Source organism: Scyliorhinus canicula, chromosome 1 (genome assembly GCF_902713615.1).
Source record: "Scyliorhinus canicula chromosome 1, sScyCan1.1, whole genome shotgun sequence".
NCBI lineage: Eukaryota > Metazoa > Chordata > Chondrichthyes > Carcharhiniformes > Scyliorhinidae > Scyliorhinus > Scyliorhinus canicula.
In genome coordinates, this window is record NC_052146.1 from 169,242,429 (window position 1) to 169,258,492 (window position 16,064).

General features: G+C 44.3%; 1 protein-coding gene across 8 annotated transcripts in view; it reads right to left on the minus strand.

Moving 5' to 3' along the window:
- The window catches only part of dop1a (DOP1 leucine zipper like protein A), a 283,413-nt gene that overhangs the window by 80,323 nt on the left and 187,026 nt on the right, over positions 1 to 16,064 (minus strand). For all 8 annotated transcript variants that reach the window (XM_038802463.1, XM_038802473.1, XM_038802504.1 and 5 more), the window contains one exon: positions 10,120 to 10,293. In XM_038802463.1, the coding sequence (XP_038658391.1) occupies positions 10,120 to 10,293 (174 nt within the window). The remainder of the gene's footprint in view (positions 1 to 10,119; positions 10,294 to 16,064) is intronic.

The window sequence follows — 16,064 nt, forward strand, 5'->3', positions numbered from 1 at the left end:
TACCTTAGTATGGTTTAATTTGGGGTTGAGGTCATTGATTAATAGGGGAACCCAACCCACCAACCCCTGGCCTAACCTCCTCCCTCCCAATCCAACTACCCATGCCCCTGACCCAACTACCTTTAAATACAAACCATTATCAACTCGACCCACTCCCACACCACACCCTCTAAACACCAACTCATCACACACTCAATATCTCCACTGAAATCATTAAGACCTTTACAAGCCTTGCCTGAATACCAGTTAACATCAGTAGTAGGGAAAATGCTAGGGTCTGTTATAAAGGATGTTGTAACAGGACACTTGGATGAGACAAATCAACCAGAGAACCACAGAATTCCAACAGTGTAGGAGACCATTCGCCCCATCGAGTCTGCAGCAACCCTCTGAAAGAGCACCCGACCTAAGCCCACTTGCCGCCCTATCCTCGTAACCCCACCTAACCTGCACATCTATGGACACTAAGGGGCAATTTAGCTTGGAAAATCCACATAATCTGCACTTCTTTGGGTTGTGGAAGGAAACTGATGCACCCAGAGCAAACCCACATAGACAAGGAGAAAGTGCAAACTCCACACAGTCACCCAAGGCCGGAATTGAACCCCGATCCCTGGCGCTGTGTGCCACCATGGATTTAAGAAAGGGAAATAGTTTTTGATAATCCGTCAGAAGTATTTTGTTGAAGGGAAGCCAGTGGATGTGGTGTATTTGGACTTTCAGAAGGCTTTTGACAAAGTCCCACATACAAGATTAGCGTGCAAAATTAAAGCGCATGGGATTGGGGGTAGGGCATCGAGATGGATTAAAAATTGGTTAGCAGACAGGAAACAAAGAGTAGGAATTAACGGGTCTTTTCAAATTGACGGGCAGTGGTTAGTGGGGTACCGCAGGGATCGGTGCTGGGACCCCAGCTATACACAATATATATATTAATGATTTAGATGAGGAAACAAAGTGTCATATCTCCAAATTTGCAGATGACACCAAGTTGGGTGGGAGGGTGAGCTGTGAGGAGGATGCAGAGATCCTTCAGTGTGATTTGGACAAGTTGAGTAAATGGGAAATGAATGGCAGATGCAGTATAATTTAGATAAATGCGAGGTCACCCACTTTGGTAGCAAAAACATGAAGGCAGACTATTAACTGTCTGGCCATAAATTAGGAGAGGGTATTGTGCAACAAGACCTGGGTCTCCACGTACACCAGTCACTGAAGGTAAGCATGCAGGTTGAGCAGGCGGGAATGAAGGCAAATGGTATGCTGGCTTTCATTGAGAGGATTAGAGTACAGGAGCAGGGATGTCTTACTGCAGTTATACAGGGCCTTGGTGAGGCCACACCTGGAATATTGAGTCAGTTTTGGTCTCCTTATCTGAGGAAGGATGTTCTAGCTAGAGAGGGAGTGCAGCAACATTTTTTCACCCAGAGAGTGATGATCCTGTGGAGTTCGTTACCACAGGAAGTAGTTGAGTCCAAAACATTGTATGGTTTCCAGAAGCAGTTAAATATAGCACTGAGGGCAAAGGGGATCAAAGGATATGGGGAAAGCCGGATTGGGCTATTGAGTTGGGTGATCAGCCATGATCATAATGAATGGTGAATTGGTCTTGAAGGGCCGAATGCCACCTCCTGCTCCTATTTTTTTCTATGTTTCTTTCTATGTAACTACTAGACTAGGTAAGGGAGAACCAGTGGATGTGGTGTGTTTGGCTTTCCAGAAAGCTTTTGATAAAAGTCCCACAGAAGAGGTTACTGTCCAAAATTAAAGCACAAGGGACTGGGGGTAATATGCTGATATGGATTGAGAATTGATTGGCAGACAGGGAACAGAAAGCAGGAGTAAATGGATCTTTCTCAGACTGGCATTCAGTGACTAGTGGGGTACCGCCAAATCGTTGAGTATATTTCAATAGGAAATTAGCAGATTTCTAGACTCTCAAGGTGTCAAGGGATATGGGGACAGCACAGGAGTATGGGTTTGAGGTGGAGCATCAGCCATATTAAATGGCAGAGCAGGCTCGAAGGACCTACTCCTTTCTATGTTTCTATGAATACAGCTGCTGAGGTCATAAAAATAGGTCATGGTTTCTCTTCTTCAGCACGACTTTTCGTGGATAGCCATGCTGAAGTGTCACTGATGTACCAGGATAAAAAGATTTGGCTGCAAGGGTGAAAAAAGTAGGGTTTCAATGCACAGAATCACACAGTGCAAAAGAGGCCCTTCAGCCTATCGATTCTGTACCAATGCATGAAAAACAGACCTGCCTACCTAATCCCACTTACCAGCACTTGGCCCATAGCCTTGAATGATAAGACATGCAAAGTGCTCATCCAGGTGCTTGTTTTTTTTGAAAATCTTTTTATTGGCTTTCCTGATATTTATAAATAGTTGCTCTGTAAATACATTACATTTTTCTTGCCCACACAAATTTACTTTATTTTACAGAGAGGTTTGTTTTGTCCTTCATTCAACTATGTATATTTTGTTGCCCTCTGGATCCATCTATGATTTACCCCCCCCCCGCCCTCCCAATTGGCTTTGGCTTCAACACCCTTCCTCTCCTCTTGTGGTTTCCCCAACCCCCCCCCCCCCCAATTGGCTTCAGCACCCTTCCTCTCCTCTTGTGGTTTCCCCAGACCCCCCCCCCCCCAATTGGCTTTGGCTTCAGCACCCTTCCTCTCCTCTTGTGGTTTCCCCAAACCCCCCCCCCCCCCCCCCCCCCCCCGCCCCCAGGTTGCGCAGACCTTTGGTTCCTCCTCTTTTTTTTCCCTAGCTTACTCCTCGTTGCTGGCCTCGAACAGGTTTTGGAACAGGCCGACGAACTGCCCCCAAGTATCCAGGAAGCCTTCCCCTGACCCTCGGATGGCGTACTTAAGCCCTGCAGGACGCAAAAAGCTGGAAGGGAATCCGGAGAGGAGACAAAGAGTACAGAGTTTCACTCTATACAGATGACCTGCTCCTCTATGTCTCAAAGCCACAGGAGGGACTGAAAGCAATACTGCAAATACTGAGAGAGTTTGGAACCTTCTCGGGCTACAAACTTAACCTGGGCAAAAGCGAGGCATTCCCAGTGAACCCAAAAGGGGGAGGGACAGAGCTGAAGGGGTTCCCGTTCAAAACAGCCCAGAACAGATTCCGTTACCTGGGGATCCAATAGTGAGAGAGTGGACACAGGTCTACAAGTGGAACCTGAACAGCCTGGTGGAGGAAGTAAGAAAAGACCTTCAATGGTGGGGCTCACTCCCACTCTCCCTGGCGGGGAGAGTGCAGACGATCAAGGTGAACGTACTGCCAAGGTTCCTCTTCCTGTTTAGATCCGTCCCGATCTTCATCCCCAAGACCTTTTCCCAAAACATAGACAGTCTAATCATGGCATTTGTGTGTGTGTGCGTGTGTGGGGAGAACCCGAGAATTCCCAAACTGACACTGCAAAGAGGAAATGTCAGAGGGGGCCTGGCTCTACCGAACCTACAATACTACCACTGGGCAGCAACGGCAGAAACAGTGAGGGATGGGTACAAGAACCCGACACAGATTGGGTACCTGTAAAGGAACGACCCTCCAGCCCTGCCCACAGCAGCACTCCCATCCTCCTCAACAAGGTACACAACGAGCCCAGTGGTAGCGGCCACGCCGAGAACGTGGACCCAGTTGAGACAGCACTTTGGGATAACCAAAATGCCCTCCGTGGCCCCCACCTGCAGCAATTCCCCCCAGCCATGGTAGATACCACCTTCAAAAGATAGAGGCGGGACGGGGGCACACTGACGGTCGGGGACTTCCATATAGGGCACAGACTGGCGACACTGGACTAACTGACAAGGAAGTGGAAATTAGCAAAAGGACAGGAAATGAGACACCTTCAAATAAAGCACTTCCTCCGCAAAGAGACTGTAGGATACCCCGGGGCCCCAGAAACCACACTACTAGAGGACCTGATAGGCACAAGCAGCGAGAAGGGAAATATACAGACAGCTATCGGCAGTGCTCGAAAATCACTTGATGAGACCAGACAGAAATGGGAGGACGAACTGGGGACAGAGGTAGGACAGGGACTGTGGAGCGAAGCACTCAGCAGGGTGAATGCCACCTCCTCCTGCGCGAGCTCAGCCTAATGCAGCTCAAAGTGGTGCACAGAGCGCACCTGACCAGAACCCGAATGAGCAGGTTCTTCTTGGGAGGTGGAGGACAAATGTGAGCGGTGCCAGAAAGGCCCGGTCAACCACGCCGACATGTTTTGGGCTTGCCCCAAGCTTGCTGGGTTCTGGACAGCCTTCTCTGAGGCAATGTCCAAGGTTGTGAGGGTGAAGCCATGCCCAATAATGGGAATCTTCGGGGTATCAGAGCAGCCAGAATTACATATGGGGAAGGGGACCAACGTCCTTGCTTTCGCTTCCCTAATCGCGTGCCGGAGAATCCTGCTTGGCTGGCAGTCAGCAGCACCACCCACAGCTGCAGACAGGCTCACTAACCTCTCGGAATTTCTCCATCTGGAGAAGATTAAGTACGCCATACAGGTACGTTTTAAGGGATGCGAGGCAACCTGCCTCTACCACCCTCCCAGGCACTGCATTCCAGACCATCACCACCTTCTGCGTAAAGAAGATTTTCCTCAAATCCCCCCTTAAATCTCCTGCCTCTCACCTTGAACGTGTGTCTCCTCATGACTGACTTTTCGACCAAGGGGAACAGCTGCTCCCTTTCCACGCCCCTCAATCTTGTACATCTCGATCAGGTCGCCCCTCATGTTTTCCCTGCTCCAACAAAATAAACCTAAGCCTATCCAATCTCTCTTCATAACTTTTATGTTCAATCCCAGGCAACATCCTGGTGCATCGCCTCTGCACCCCCTCCAGTGCAATCACATCCTTCCTATAATGTGGCGACCAGAATCCTCACAGTACTCCAGCTGTGGCCTCGCTAATGTTCTATACAACTCCAACATGACCTTCCTGCTTTTGTAATCTATGCCTTGATTGATAAAGGAAAGCATCCCATATGCCTTCTTCACCACCCTATTAACCTGCCCTTTAGCCTTCAGAAATCAATGGACAGACACGCCAAGGTCTCTTGTTCCTCAGAGCATCCTAGTGTCAGGCCGTTCATTGACTACTTACTTCCTTGTCAAATTATTCCTTCCAAAGTGTATCACCTCATACGTTTCAGGGTTAAATTCCAGCTCCCATTCATCTGCCCATTTGACCATCCCATCTATACCTTCCTGTAACCCAAGACACTCAACCTCCCTGTTTGGCTGGCTCGTTTGCAGTCAGCAGCAATATTACTAGGATTGTCACAATCTGCAAGATCTGGACGAGATTCATTACTTTCTTCTCGAGTAGCAATTCAGAATTATATTTGTATGAGAGCCACATTCCAATTTTGTTCACCACTTATAAGATTGTTACTTGAACTGTCATTTAAATACATCTGTGTAATTATCTTAACGAAGCCCTCACCATTGAGATGTTTCTTGAGCTTTGCTTTCATACAAAAACACAAAAGTCAGACAAGATTGCCAAAAAGAACTTCAAAAATAGGATTGCAGCACTGACATGACAAGGGGTGAAATAGTGTCAATTGCAGTGTTATTACATTCCTGTGTGGTATTGTGCGAAGCAAATAATGGCATGATGGGAAAACTAGTCAAGTTTCTTGATACAATTAAATTTAAACTGACTTCGCATAACCTAAGGCACAAATACAAGCAGCCAAGGTCAACTTGACCCGAAAACTTGCTGACTCTAAACTCGGATAAAAACTCAGTCGTCACACCCCAGAGCAGTCTAAATACACAAGATAAACTAGAAATAGTTATTTTCGATACTTAAACAAATCGGCTCCGTTTCTTAAGCATGCACCAAAAGACAAGATAATGATATGAGACCCCGAGTCCTCTAAACGTCAGCAAGGTGACGCCATTTTAATGATTATTACTTATGTTTTACTTTTGATCAAATTTCTGACCAAGCTGTATTCACGTTATCTTGATTTTATAATGTATAAATGTCTATCTATTTTCTGTAATATCCAGACTTGGAAGGGAACCAGCAGTTTGTACTTGACTGCCTTCCGACTCCAAGTCTCAGCCATACTGCTAGCGGTTGTAGTTCGTAAATAAAGCTTACTTTTGCTTACCTAACGAACCTTGTTTGAATATTTCTATCACAGTCCAGAAGCGGGGAAAATATTGATTACGACATTTGGCGCTGCGAGAAAAAATCCAATATCCTGAGTGATCTTCCGTGAGGGACTGAGAAAAGGTGAGCGGGACACGAGCAGGAAGAAGGAGACAGACGCCAGCACAAGGTATGATTCACCTTGGTCTCTCTCTCTCTCGGATTGCTGGCTTGACCCCTAATCCCTGATGGAAGTAACTAAACAGGTGACGGTTCTCGAATCTAAATTTCACTGAGAGTAATTTTGGGGTCAGGGACCCGATTGTAATTAGCCGCAGGTCAGGGACCTTTTTGATCTCGTTTTCCATCCGGATCAGATTTATACAGGCTGTCAATAAATTTGGGTCAGGGACCCTTTGATTAAGTTTTGGGGTCAGGGACTCTGAGTAAGTTTTGGGGTCAGGGACCCTGTCAGTATTTTTTTGGGGTCAAGGGCCCTCCAATTTGATTTGGTACCAGAAATTTTTTTTGAGCATTTTTTTGCCAGGGGCACATTTTACTGACATTATGGGACAAACTTCAGACAAAGCTAGGGGCAATTCCCTCTATTTTTCATGTGTTTAGAAAACCCTTCTCATGAACGTAGTTCCGGAGACTATCTGCAGCGCTGCTTTAAACAATAAATTGGGTAACGACATTTGGCCACCAGGGGGATCTTGGAACTTTGACAATAGCATTGATGCAGAAAAAAAAGCAATCTGGAAAAAAAAACGCCGGCTTCAAAATTGAATGTTTAATTTTACAGTGGAAAAAAACAGTCCACTTAACACAACGAATAATCACTATTAACGAGTTTGAGAGATAACACCCGCAAAAAAGGGATTAATGAGTGTGTGAACGGTAAAGCGAAAGATTGGGAGACTTTAAAATTGTAATGTGAGCTTTGGGATAGGGACCATCAAAACGATAAAAAGCAATCTGGCAATAACAAACCTCCTGCCAGCAGGAAAGTACGGCTGGCCTATAAGATTATAGGAAAGGAGGATCCTCCCAGTTGCTCTGGCATGCCGATGTTCCCCTATTCAGGCGATACGGAAGGGGAGGAGGATGTGAACCCTGGACCTCACCCTCATCCTGCACTCCCCGATCCTACAATTCCACTGTCCCAAGTCCTGACTCCCCCTTCTGATCCCATTACCAATGAAACCCCCGCTGACGCGTTCCCCGTAGCGACACGCACTCGGTCACATACGCAAGCCGTAAATATGCAACAACCCTTTACCTCTGTTAAACAGGCTTTTCTTGATTTATCACTCCAACCTAATGAGAAGGAAACTTTTCCTCCAGCCTCCCCCTTGTGATGTTGTGCAAGATATTTTTTTTACTGACACGGGAGAACAGCCCTAGCCACCTTGACCTTGCCACCAGGCTCATAACACACAGGGAACTATCATACGTCCGTTCTCCATACATTATAAACAACCCTTCTCTACGGAGGACATGATAATTTACTAAAAGGTATTGATTAAAAGATCCACAATAAGGGAATTGTGGAAGTGAAGTTAATGAGTTACCAATTTAGAAGCATGCTGGGAATAATGATTGAATTATAACATTGCTTTTGAACGAAATTTAGTAGATCAGATAATGTAAACTAACTACTGCTTGGAATGTTGTACTGGCCTTATTATGATAACAATTGGTTCTTCAGAAGGACAACAAAATGCATACTCGAATTGTTTTTAAACTAAGGGCAAAACATTTAAATTTCCTCTTGCAAATGTTCCCAAGCTTTCTCTCTTCAAAGTTGTTCAGTTCACACTATTTCAGTTTAAAAGAAAATGCCTTCCGAAATAACTTTACGAATAAAAGTAATTGACTATGAATAAGCTTTTAGATTACGTGAAAAGATGTAAATGGCATCATGCCAAGTTCTCCGCGCCTTAGATTCTGCAGGAAACATTAACCATTTCAGCAGATAGTTGATCTTTTTTCAATTGACAAAGAAAAAATGCATGTCTCTAAGAACACCCAATGCTTATAAAATCAATCATTGAAAATTGACTTAAATATGTGCTACTCATAGCCCTCTCGCAGTAAGGATGTACAACAACTAGCGACACCTGACCCTATTAGGCAGACAGACACTGCAAATTCAGAGCGGTAATACACTGCATTGATAATGGTATGTTTATAGAACTGTCTCAAACACGAGGTCACCAGCTGCAGAATTTAATAACTTCTGAGCCTGCGCCTGATTGTTCTATGCTGGCAGCTAACGTTAACCCTGAGTACCACTGTTTAAAAAAAATCTAAAAACTACAGGAAGTCTTACAAAAGATTAATGCCACTTGGGCACAGCCATTAAAACACCCGATAGAGTCCAGATGAGAGAATATAGTGACCCAAGCCTTGATAACAGCATTAATATATCACCTATCCCGCAGGCCCAGCTTCGAAATTTTCCCCTATTCACTACTCCACAGTTGTGGTCGATTGATTTTGATCCCTCACACTTTTCACCTCCCTTAGATATTCCTGGTCCACATGTCACTCTTTGCTACGATCATACAGGATGCTCGCCTGATTTGGAGAGCATTTACCAAGACGCCATCGGTTCTCTACAATCCGTTTCCTTTGTTGCCCTCGCTAAGGGAAAAGAAGGGTCTGCCTTTCTTGTCGATTTACCCCACAGCCTATGGCGTCAGTCGAGACTTGTGTCACCCCACGTGACCCTTTCTGTCAACAAAGGCTACAAGTGCCAAGTCCTTGGGATTTCTGGCAGCTGCACTAAGAGGACAAGCTGATCCTTTCCTTAATGGAAGTCAAACCCTGCTCGCAGCGCCAAATGTCGTAATCAATATTTTCCCCGCTTCTGGACTGTGATAGAAAGATTCAAACAAGGTTCGTTGGGTAAGCAAAGCTAACCTTTATTTACAAACTACAACTGCTAGCAGTACGGCTGAGACTTGGAGTCGGAAGGCAGTCAAGTACAAACTGCTGGTTCCCTTCCAAGTCTGGATATTACAGAAAATAGGTAGACATTTATACATTATAAAATCAAGATAACGTGAATACAGCTTGGTCAGGAATTTGATCAAAAGTAAAACATAAGTAATAATCATTAAAATGGCGTCACCTTGCTGACCTTTAGAGGACTCGGGGTCTCATATCATTATCTTGTCTTTTGGTGCATGTTTAAGAAACGGAGCAGATTTGTTTAAGTATCGAAAATAACTATTTCTAGTTTATCTTGTGTATTTAGACTGCTCTGGGGTGTGATGACTGAGTTTTTATCCGAGTTTAGAGTCAGCAAGTTTTCGGGTCAAGTTGACCCTGGCTGCTTGAATTTGTGCCTTAGGTTATGCAAAGTCAGTTTAAATGTACTTGTGCCAAGAAACTCGACTAGTTTTCCCATCATGCCATTATTTGCTTCGCACAATACCACACCGGTAATCTTTTATTTATAAGTTAATTTACACATACTGTTATGATATTTAAACACTTTAGAAACATTAATAAAGTTCTCTGTTCAAACTTTGTCATCTCAGAAGATTTCTAAACTGAAATGTCTTAAACATTTTCCAGTAACTTTAAACTTCTTATTTTTGTAAAAACTTATCAAAAAGGCTTGGGTATCAATGATAGAAGTTTAATGATTTTATTTTGCTATAATGTTTTGAGGAATTCCATGAACCATTAAATATGTTAATTTCTCTACACTGAATAAGAACTGGCAAAACATGCAACAACATGGTGATTTTATTAAAAAAGGGGAGAAAAAAAAACATACAAAATATATGGTTCTAGATAAGTGAAGAGAATATCTAAATTTTGTAAAACATGGAGCTAAACTTCAGACTTTTCTATAATCACTGGTTCATCGGGTCATTTTAACTTGATCAATACATGCTGCAGACACAAAAATTGGCTTGCTTCTTTTTTGGCTGCCTCTTTTCATAACGGCTATGCATTGGAGATTCAGCACTTCACTTACCTTTGTGGAACCTAGGTTGATAGTAACAGCGGAGGCAGCAATGGTTCTCTCGGTTGAGTCCGCAGCCTGTAAGAGTCCCCATAGCAGGCTCACAGAAGACATGATGGTACACAATATAAAAAGAATTCCATTTCTTGCTTCAGACAAATATTTCTGGTCCACAGTAACCATAAGCTGAAATAGAAAACACTGATAATTATCAATGTTCATCAACATTTTCCATTATAAATTCTTCTGATCACATTTATAATGACAACTGCCTGCACAAGCCTATTTTGCTGTGATATCCTCTCCTCCATGGTGGAGGTATGCAGAATCAATAGTAAAGAGGGTGTAATTACAGTCTGGCAAGTTTACTTCAGCAATTTCTTTTATAAATCTGAATATAGAAATTTACATTGGAATTATAAAAACTAAGTCAGATGTATAGTTTTGAAATGGGAATTAAATTAAGTCTGCAGACCTTGGTTCTGATGAACAGCCTCACATCCCCTATCACCTGGAAACCAATCTTGCCTACAAGTCACAACAGATTAATTTATTTATTGCATAATTTTAAAAAATGAGATTATTTATTGCAGGAGACTTATCAGTTTGATTAATATATATTTGCAAGTTTTAAGTTATTTACAAGTTGTTCATCTGCATTGTCTAACTGATCAATGAATGACTCGACAATAGTTTTATATAAATCAATATATTTACTCTGACTTATATTTATGAGGACTTGGCTCCTCACTCTGCACCTGGATTCTCGACTTCCTGACCCATAGGCCACAATCAACAAGCATAAACAAGAAGACCTCCTCCACGATAGTCCTCAATACCGGGACCCAGCAAGGCTGGGTACTTAGCCCCCTACAATACTCCCGATACACACACAACTGCGAGGCAAAATTTGGCTCCAATTTCATCTACAGGTTTGCTGATGACACAACCGTAGTTGGTCGGATCTTGAACAACGATGAATCAGAATACAGGAGGGAGATAGAGAACTTCGTGGAGTGGTGTAACAACAACAATCTATCCCACAATACCAGCAAAACTAAAGAGCTGGTCATTGACTTCAGGAAGCAAAGCACTGTACACACTCCTGTCAGCATCAACGGGGCTGAGGTGGAGATGGTTAGCAGTTTCAAATTCCTATGGGTGCACATCACCAAAATCTGTCCTGGTCCACCTACGTCGACGCTACGACCAAGAAAGCACAACGGTACCGATAAGGAAATTCGGCATGTCTACATTGACCAACTTTTACAGGTGCACCATAGAAAGCATCCTATCTGGTTGCATCACAGCCTGGTATGGCAATAGCTCGGCCCAAGACCAGAGGAAACTACAGAGAGTCGTGAACACAGCCCAGTCCATTATACGAACCCGCCTCCCATCCACTGACTCCATCTACACCTCCCGCTGCCTGGGGAAAGCGGGCAGCATAATTAGAGACCCCTCCCACTCGGCTTACTCACCCTTTCAACTTCTTCCATCAGGCAGGAGATACAAAAGTCTGAGAACACGCACGAGCAGACTCAAAAACAGCTTCTTCCCCGCTATTACCAGACTCCTAAACAATCCTCTCGTGGACTGATCTGATCTCTTCACACATCTTGTCTACTGAGTAGTACTACACTCTTGTATGCTTCACCCGATGCCTGTATCTATGTATTTACATTGCGTATTTTATGTTTGCCCTAAAATGTATTTTCTTTTTGAGCTGCTCGCGGAACAATACTTATCACTGTACCTTGGTACACGTGACAATAAACCTACCCAATCCAAACCAAGTGAATCTTAAATTCACCGGTCGAACAGAACAATTTGACGAAACATCTGAGTTTTGTTTATTTGTATCAATCAAATTTCCAACCGCAGTGATAGCACTCTTGCCAGAGTCAGAACGTTATAGGGTCAACCCACTCAGAGATAAAACGCTAAAGTTAGGCTAACATTTCAGTGCCGTACTGAGGGATCACTGTATTGCTGGAGTTGTCACCTTTTGAATGAGATGTTAAATTCAAACCTCATTGGTTGTTTCAAGTAGATACAAAGTGAAACAAGGGGATTTTGCAGAATATTCTGCCCATGTTTACCTGAATCACAACAGTGACTAAAGTTCAGAATTGGCTGTGAAAAGCTTTAAAATATGCGACATAAATGATAGTTATTTTGAAAAGAAATAGGAGTAAGCCATTTGGCCCCTCAAACCTGCTCAGCCATTCAATAAGATCATGGCTGATCTGATTGTGGTCTTAACTCCACTTTCTTACCTGCCCCTCCTCAATTCTCCAGCCGTCCACCCTCTCCAGTAATCCTGATGCCTTCTATCTGACAGCTTTGAATATCTTTAATGACCTAGGCTCCACTGGTCTCTGAGGTAGTGAATTCCAAAGCTAAACAACCCTCAGAAAAAAATCCTCCATGTGTGTGTGGGTCTCTCCCCCACAACCCAAACAAGTTAGGTGGATTGGCCATGGCAAATTGCCCCTTAATTGGATAAAAAGAATGGGACACTTTAATTATTTTTAAAAAGAAAAGAAAATCCTTCTCAGCGCCATCTTAAATGCGAGACCCCAGTGGGCGGGAACCTCTGGCCTCCCAGGCTCATATTTCTCGGCAGCAGGAGGGGCCGGGCCATTTGCTGGTGGCAGGATTCTCTGTTCCCACTCCCCATTGAAGCCATCCGTGCTGCCAGGAAACCTGCGGACGGGGGTGCCCAGAGAATATCCACTCCTTCCTTTTGAAACTGAGTCTGAGTTCTAGATTCCCTCATGAGGCAAAACCTCCTCTCAGCACCCATCCTGTTAATTTCCCTCAGAATCTTGTTCCAATAAGATTACCTCTCATTCATCTAAGCTCCAATAAGTATGGGCCCAATCAGCTCAGCCTTTCCTCATTAAACAACCCCTTCAGCTGAAATATCAATCAAGTGAACCTCTGAACTGCTTTCAATAACTTTTGTTCATGAGATAAGGAAATCAAAACTGTATGAAATACTCCAGATATAGTCTCATCAATACCCTGTACAGTTGTAAGGAGACTTCCCGACATGCATACTCCATTCCCTTGCACAAAAAGGCCAACACTCTATTTGTCTTCTAACTAACATGCTGCACCTGTACACTAACTTCTTGTGATTCATGTACAAGGGCTCCTAGATCCCTGTGTGCAACACCATTCTGCAGTCTCTTTCCTTGGGCTGCACGGCAGCACAGTGGTTAGCACTGTTGCTTCACAATGCCAGGACCCCGATTCGATTCCTGGCTTGGGTCACTATGCGGAGTCTTCATGTTCTCCCAGTGCCTGCGTGGGTGCTCCAAAGTATAGGAAAATATAAACAGACTTGTGTGGAAGGATGAAATTGAATTAATGTGGAATGGGTAGACATGTGAAAGATGAAATTTAATGTAGAAAAGTGTGAAGCGATAGGGCAGAATTTTCCATTTTTGAAAATGAGTACCATGGCCGGTGGGTTCCGCAGAATGTTTCCTGCTGGTCTGATTGGCGGGAACAAAGAAGAAGAACAATGGAAAATTACAGCACAGGAACAGGCTCTTTGGCCCTCCAAGCCTGCGCCGATCCAGATCCTCTACCTAAAACTGTTGCCTATTTTCTAAGGATCTGTATCCCTCTGCTCCCTGCCCATTCATGTATCTGTCGAGAAAATTGTGCGCAAATTTGTCTTCAGCTCATTAATTATGCACGGGCGACTACCTTTCCCAATCACATGTCAGGGTCAGGAAGCGATTCATCTATTCCACCATTACCTAATAGGGCGGAGATCTGGGCACCATATTCAAACGCTATCTGACCATGTACATTACTCTTTTCCACCCAGCTGCCTTCAGGAGATGCATCGAGATGGCTGCACACAAGAAGGTTGTGCCCAGGCTTAGCTACAACTCCCTCCAGGCTTTACTCAGGGGAATGTGTTTCGCCGGGACATGCTGTAACCAAGGGATGGTTCAAGAAAGCACACCAGCCTCACCTCTCTGCCCTTGGAGGCAATAGCAGAGCAGGTCAGCACGGCTGGCAAATGCCCCCACAACATAATCCAGTGTAGGAGCAGGAGGAGTGATCTCACCCATTTGCCAGCATCACCTGCCTCCAGTATTAAACTCTCGTCATGGCATCATGCACTCAAAAAGGGCCACACTGTTCAGGAATCTCATGCAATATTAGCAGGGGCTACATAACAGCACTGCTTGCCTCGTGTATACTTGCACATCACTATCTATCATGCTGCTCAAATTCAATCCTCAGCCCTGATTGTATATGGCTCACCATAAACAGGAGGTATGCTACCAACCTCTGCTCCATCCCTTCTCATCATATTCCATACCTTTCTCTTCATGCAGGGCAAGCTTGCCCACAACATGAAGGAGAAATCCCAGATAGGAAGAGGGGAGGCTAACAATATGGAGCTCATCAGATTGGAGGAGGTTGCCACTGAGCTGGCTGGGGACGATAAGGACCACTCCTGCGAGGAAGGCCAGATCAGCTTCTCCCAGTAACCTGGTATGGATGAGACCTCCATGAGTTCATCATATTTTTGACAAATAATCATTGGACTCGAAACGTTAGCTCTTTTCTCTCCCTACAGATGCTGCCAGACCTGCTGAGATTTTCCAGTATTTTCTCTTTCGTTTCAGATTCCAGCATCCACAGTAATTTTCTTTTATTTAGGAGTTCGCCACATCCTGCCATTAACAGTGAGTGACATGCAATCCTGTATTCTGCTTGCCAATAAACTACCTTGGTCTTCTCTTTTTTACAGAAACCAGCAGATCCAGACACACCAGGATGGCGAACTAACCCCTCAGATGAAGGTGCCAAGGAGCAATGCCGAGAAGATCTGTCACTGCATTCACCACACTCTCTGCTAGTGAAGAGATAGACACCTCAGCGGATCATAGTTTTAGATTAGGCTCGGGATCACCGTCTGGAGAATACCGCAGCACGTCTCCAGGACAGTCAGAGACAGTGACAGGCCAAGTCTTTGGAACTCAAGAGGTCTGTTGGATATCAGGCCAAAACAATGTTGAAGTTTCAACAACATGTGGCGGCACGATGGTTAGCACTGCTGCCTCACAGTGCAAGAGATCTGGTTTCAATTCCAGCCTTGGGTGACTGTATGTGGAGTTTGCACATTCTCCCAGTGTCTGCGTTGGTTTCCTCCGGGTGCTCCGGTTTCCTCCCACAGTCCAAAGATGTGTGGTTAGGTGGATTGGCCATGCTAAATTGCGCCTTAGGATCCAAAGGCTAGGTGGGGTCACAGGGATAGGGTGGGGGAGTGGGCATAGGTAGGGTGATCTTTCTAATGGTTGTTGCAGGCTTGATGGGCCAAATGGTATCCTTCCTGTACTGGAGGGATTCTATAATTCTGCAACATCAGGTAAAGATGTGCTAGTCACTCAAAAGTGTTATGGACCAGGATTTAGAGAATCCCAAAAGTGTACCATGGATTTCACCTGACCCACAACTTTTAATAGATTGAGGTATGGGGAGCACACGGCCCACTCTACAGATGTGGTACAGCAGAAATCGAAAAGTATTTTTTAAAAGCAAACCAATGTTTATTCTATGAACTCAAGTTAACCTTTTTAAAACATAGTGAACATCTTAGCAAGCATCAATTCAAATACAACCCCCAAAGAATACAACACTCAGTAATCCTTAATAACTTCCCAAACAACATCCAGAAGACAAAAGAAACACCTTTTAACAGAAGCACATTAGGTTTACATTCACTGCTGAAAACATTTATAATTCTGAATTCACCAAATGATCAAGAGATATTATTTTCATGGCAGAGAGAACAGCAGTACACCTGCTTTGTCTGGCTTCAGCTCCAACACTGAAAACAAAACTAAAACACACCCTGCAGCAAATGGCCTAAAACGAAAGTAAAAGCAGACAGACAGCCCAGCTCCACCTCCACTCTGACA